General features: G+C 40.1%; 1 protein-coding gene across 1 annotated transcript in view; it reads right to left on the reverse strand.

The window, feature by feature from the left end:
• Positions 1 to 6,052, reverse strand: part of vcana (versican a) — a 39,693-nt gene extending 33,641 nt beyond the window's left edge. The window contains exons 1-4 of the mRNA XM_042487811.1: positions 5,989 to 6,052; positions 3,918 to 4,301; positions 2,658 to 2,832; positions 1,989 to 2,116 (exon numbers count right to left, since the gene is read on the reverse strand). Of these exons, the coding sequence (XP_042343745.1) occupies positions 1,989 to 2,116; positions 2,658 to 2,832; positions 3,918 to 4,301; positions 5,989 to 6,052 (751 nt within the window). The remainder of the gene's footprint in view (positions 1 to 1,988; positions 2,117 to 2,657; positions 2,833 to 3,917; positions 4,302 to 5,988) is intronic.
• Between the last annotated feature and the right edge of the window lie 210 nt (positions 6,053 to 6,262).

The following is a 6,262-nucleotide window of genomic DNA, read 5'->3' on the forward strand; positions in this document are numbered from 1 at the left end:
TAACTCAGCATGCATCTTAAAGCCACCATAGATTTAAGTAAATTATCATGGTTAGCTAAAAGCATTTGCCATTTTCATTTAACTTCAAGCACATCAAACCACATCAGCCAAACATGTCTGTTTTCCTACAACATATAAAAGGGCAGAAAACTTAGCTGATATTAATTAACATTATTGTACTGAGTATCCACGGCATTGTGGTGTGCCAGCAGTGAGACACGTCCCAGTGTAACCACAATGTCCCACTCAGTTCCAGTGGAAAACCTCTGTAGCGTGTTATTCCCAGCCCCATTTTCTCTCATGTATGTTTTGGGCCACACTCTACTTTAAAGGGATAGTTCAGATTTTTGGAAGTGGGACTGTATGGGGTACTTAGCCATAGTCAGTGTATTACATACAGCACGCCTCCAATTTCGAAAAAGAGGCAAGAGTTCGACATGGAAGCTAAGCAATGTATTGTTGAGGACAGGGGTCAGCAACAAAATGCAACCTATTTTAGCCACCCAAAAATGTCCCACCCTTAAAAAAATCAAAATCAGTTTACATGCACACCATACACCATTATTTTTGCCACGCTACTTTTCCGTCAGATAGCCCGTTTCATTGGGAAAGCCTGTTAACAGTATCAGTTCCTCATCTTTGCTCTTGTCAAAGCCACTAGACTCCACTGACAAAAACAGTGATTTTAGCTTGCTTTCTGTTATTATTGTGTGACTTTGGTGAATGCAAGCTAGCCCTTTTAAATGCCAAAGTCCCACACTAACAAACAAAGTAACTGTTTGAGACAGTGGTTGACCAGCAGCTTCTGTGTTAAGTGATGTTGAATTACTGTTTTTCTCAATGGAGTCTGGTTATGAAGAGAGTGATATAAAAGCCTCATTTTGCAGATGGAAATCACTGTCTGACATTAAGGCAAACCAGTGGAAATATTCAAATCACAGTGTACACTTAAAATTGATGTTTTAGGTGGGGCTCTTTTGGGTGGCTGGCTTCTCCAGCAACAAAACACAAACTATTTAATGAGGTACAACTATAATCAAACTATCTGATAAAGATAAAAATTCCATTCAGAAAGTGTAGTATCTAATATCCATCTAAGTAAATTAAAGCAATATACTCTTAAGTCGAATGTTTTGATGTATTTGTATGACTCACAGTTTAATAAGAACACACCTACTTGTCATGGCCCAGAGTACAGTGACGTCAAAGATGCATGCATAGTTTCTTGGAGAAATCAAAGCACTAAGTTGAAGATGTATGTGCACGTCCCTGATGGCTGTGGGATGAGGTGACGTTTCTTGGCTGTCTACAACTGTTAATAACACTTATAAATGTGATCATTCTAAATGATGGCTTTATATTCACAATTAATTGATTTGCAACTTGTGCTGAAATAATTGAAACTGGTATTATGTGCTGTAGCAGTGCTGCACTGTAAAAATCCCAGATAAGAAAAGCAGCTACAGAAGACTGGAGTTTAAGATGTGTCAAGAGAGATGTTAACGCTCATAAAACACTCTGAGCACAGCTGAGTCCATCAACAGTAACCAGCTGGATAATGAACAGACAGACAGAGACTGTTAGCTGAGAAGCGAGGACTTCCCATAAACAGTGCCAGAGAAATTTAAAACCCTATTATCACATTTTGGTCACCGACATTTAAATAAAAGAAAAAAACATAATGGTGAAGAATGACTTTCCTCCTTCAGAATCAAATAATTAGGAGCTTCTCTTTAATCCTAACGTCCTTTCTACAACATGTTGACTTGGTTGGCACAACAAAATATATAAAAGATCACACACTGTAACCAATGCTGTTTTCAAACAAAACAGTGAAGCTTATTTTCACAGTGGTTTTATAAGCTGTTAAAGTAATTTGCTTTGGCACTGCGATAATTTGGAGGTTTCGTCATTTTAGAGGGCGTGCCGGTGCCTCTCAACGACACTTGCTTAGAACTAGAAAAGTCTCATTTTGTGGGCTGACTCACCGTCAAGTTTGTCTACGTAACAGTATACATCATAGGTGTCCGTGGGTTTCCTGGTCCCATATGACCGAACACCAGGGTTAGAGTGTAGGTTGCCATAGCAGCCCTGCCTTGGCCTTGTAATTGGGTATCTGCACAAACAGAAAAAAGAGCCACTATAACACGTAGCAAAAACATTTAACACATCAGAATACAATCAAATATATGTGATATAATAAAACAGCAATGTTGTTTGACACATTTAAACCTGAGCGAACTGGCTTGATTTCTTTCAGGGAATAATAAGGCAATGAGCAACTTAAGAAGAAATAACTGAAAAAAAAGCAAAAAAAATGAAAAAAAAAGAACAAGAAAATTACCATAGAGTTCTGCAACATAATTGTAAATATAGAATAATGATAATTATAAATATGGTTTTCTGGACTTCTGTTTTTCTTTTTTTTGTTAAATAATTTTGTAACTCCACTATTTTCGCTCAGTTTACAAAACATGTCTTGCCAAATTGCTTATTGCCTTTTTTAAGTGTTTGCAAAAGAAATCAAACTAATTTGCTCAGGATACAAAGGTATAAATACCTGTATACCTATGAAAGGCATCTGAACACAGCACAGAAAAAAAAGATATTGTTAATTCCAAAATTACTTCATGCCAGATAATTAAAACCCAGCTAACCTCACTGTCTGGTCAGCAATCCAGCCGGCATCACACTGATCAAAGCCATCCTCGTAGGCTGCTTTCAGCTGGTCATATGTAGCAATGGTTGCTCCAATGTTTTCGCAAGCTTTGACGGCCTTCTGGTAGTCCAAAGTGTACCTGCTGGTGTTTGCCCGATAGTGAAAAACAACACCTGGAAACAAACAAGACTATTTAAGAACAAAACTTAATGAAGTTTTGTATAGAAACATGAACATAGTGATCTGGAATTCATCAGCATAATTTCAATGCTGTAAATTATGTCAAATGTCATATAAAGCACACACCACGGGTGAAATAATTGAGCCTCTCAGCTTCTTTGGAAAGGGGGAACTTTGCAATAAACCAAGAGGATAAGCGAAATACTCTACAGTTCACCACAAATGAACATGATAAGTGCAGATGATGCCATGGCCCTGAAATCCCCATATTTGTGGACAGTAAACAGACACAGAGGATATGATTGATAGACCTAATTAAGATTGCAAATAGTTGGAAAAGAGGTTGTGCAGATTGTAAAGCTGCGAAAACCAAAACTATCCCAGTGTCCCCTCCACCCCACCCATGTTTTGTACATCCCCAAAACATGAGTTATATCTCCCAGAATACTTCTCAAGTGACAGAGTGCACATAATGACACTAGGTAAGAACCCTCCGCCCACAAAGAGCACTAATATTGCATTATCATATAGATTATGTAAATTGAGGTGGGATATCGGGGAATGTTGTTATCACTAAGGAAAGGCAAAGGGAGAAAAAAAGCTTAGTAACACCCACTGAGTGCCCCACCAAGAGAAAAATCCCCACTGACAAGGTGGCACCCAAGATGACAGGGATGGATGAGGTTATAACATAGCTTTTATTCTGCCAACATGTGCAATACCATCCATATTTGGGCTCTAATGTCTTATTGGGTTAGAGGGTTGAACACTGGAATTAAAACACTGCAGTGCTTGATATGGACATGGACCCAAAGTCTCATCTTTTTGTAAGAGTGCATCAGCTCTAAAATAAGAACTGAAAACTGTGGTTATCCTGTGTAACTACCGGGTAGCTACTGCTATCAAAGTAAGCAGAAGGGTGCCCGTAGTTCTTTCATATCGTTTACATTCCTATCACCACTTGTATTGAATTTCACTATTATTAAACCCTTGCAGCAACCCCCCTCTACGTTCAGGGTGTATCTTGGGGAAGCAGAGTTTTTTATATGACGGAGGAAGGATATCATGAACGTCTTACCATCGACATCAAGGTTTACTGTATCCTGGGTGTCCTCGATGCCATACATGACCTCACATCGATAGGTACCAGCATCGCTGGCACGCAGCTTGACCATTGTCAGTGAGGCGTCACCTACATCCTCAGGGTGACTGGGCACTGATACACGGTTCCTGTAGATGGAGCCTATTTTGATCACGCCATTCTGCGCAACCAGCACTGTGGATTCCAACTCTCCATCTATTTTGGTCCATTTGATCCGCAGGTAGTCTCTGCTATAAATGACAGTTCCATTGGGACTGACCACCGGCGCTGAGGTTGGGATTGTGGAGAAGAAGCAGGGAAGATTCACCTTCCCCGAAAGCGAACCAGTGATCGGTCGGATTATCGATAATGCGTTGGAGGCTGAAAGGCAAAAAGTGAAAAGGTTAAATGTATTTTCAAATCATATAAACATATTCATTACTGTATTGTAGGGCCGGGCAATATGGAGAGAATCAAACATCCTGATATTTTTGGCCAAACAGAAAGACATTATGAAGATATTGTAGGGCTGACAGTTGATACTTTCATAAAATATTTACACAATGACATTTTTGATAATCATCAGAAATGTGGATGTAATGACTAAATGGCTAAAAGAAAGTAATTATGAATAGCTAGAACAGTCTGGTAGCAAATTACATCATTTTACTGTAATGCAGCCAAACTCAACAGTTAAAATATTATGACATCCAAAATCTAACACGATATCTTGTCTAAAATGACTATATCAACAAAATATCAATATATTGCCCCAGCCCTACTGTAAATGTAAATGAACGCCTCCCCTGTTTACTCTAATTCTCACAGATCCATGTAGACACTATAAACTGCCCGACTCATTTACTGTACATTGGCGGGGTGTGACAGCTACACCCAGCCCAATAAAAGAAAACATGCATCATGGCCCCGAAAACAGCTCTCGGAAAGTCAAACCTCATCCTTAAAACGATGGGTGTGGGAACACATTCAACACTGACAGCAGTGTATGTACAGCATGTTTGTTTGAAGATAATTGGTTAAAAAGTGGAGTCATGGCTGCATCAGTTCATGCTGCTGAGTTCTGTGCGTGTTCCATCTGAAATAATCCCACCTGAAACTACATCATGTTTACAGGTAGACCCACACAAAGAGGCGAAGTACGTCATCAGCATGCCGCACACTGGGCAATTTATGTATCTCAATTCCCGTGACCTCCTACTGTATTCTCAGCTGAAAACTACTATGTCGAACACCGTCATTGTCACTCCGGGTCAGGAAATTTAATTAAACCTGACAATACTGCTAAACCAGACAAGCAAATTGTTGCTTAATCTCCTTCCCCCCTGAGGTCTGACCACAGTTAAAGCTGACTGTATCTCAGTCTCACGCCACTTCTATGTGACGGGGCAAAGCAGTGGGGATGTCAGACAGGGCAACAGACATAAATAAATGGCAACAGGCTGAATCACACTGCAGAGAGGTTGAAATCACCTTCTTTTTCAAGGGGAGGGGGTTTCACAGGGAACAATGTGGGGAATGCTCTGGAATCAGTGGTGGGACAGCCCCAGAGGCATGAGTGTGTGTGCTTTAACAGAGGGCCTTATTAGGATGAGGGGTGAAAACAGCTGTTATTTCCAGACTGGGACTCTAATTGAAAGGTGTCCATCCATACCCAGAGACCAGGAGGGGGCCTGGAGATCCAGGGGGACCAGCAGGGCCTGAGACGCAACCCTCAGTGGTCAACAACTGTCATCTTCACTATTGAGAAAAGTGTCGCAGGTTTCACAGGAAGGGGCTTATCATAGTCTGCTACTTTAAGAACAGAGTGAAGCCTTAATCCTGTGAGGCACAGCTGACACATCAGTCAGTTTTCTGCTGATAGGCTGTGGAGTATGGACGCCGGCTGAGCATGATTATGTCAAATGACTCTGAAATGGGGAAATTTATGGAGGTGGACAGTGGAAGGCAATACATGAGCGGAAGGGAGAGAGGGAGGGAGATAAGTAAAAGAAGAGAAAGAGAGGAGATATGGGGAGGAGAGGGAAGCATTTACTCATTCAGAACTTACCTGTTGCAGTTGCAGCTTCACAGAGACAGAATAACCACAGGATATACTTTATATATTGTATCATCTGTTGGAAAAAATATAAATGTGAATTAGGAAACAACTCATATAAAGTCTTCACATTTTATGCTATTTCTTTTAGGGGCTTTTGTTCATCCACTTACATTTCTTGGATAAAAACAGACAAGTCTGCTTCACATCTTTTTTTTTATCATGCATAGGTTTCAGAATAATTAAATGGTGTAAACATTGATTCATCTAAAAATTGCAATTAACA

This window comes from Plectropomus leopardus, chromosome 6 (genome assembly GCF_008729295.1).
Source record: "Plectropomus leopardus isolate mb chromosome 6, YSFRI_Pleo_2.0, whole genome shotgun sequence".
Classification (NCBI taxonomy): Eukaryota; Metazoa; Chordata; class Actinopteri; order Perciformes; family Serranidae; genus Plectropomus; species Plectropomus leopardus.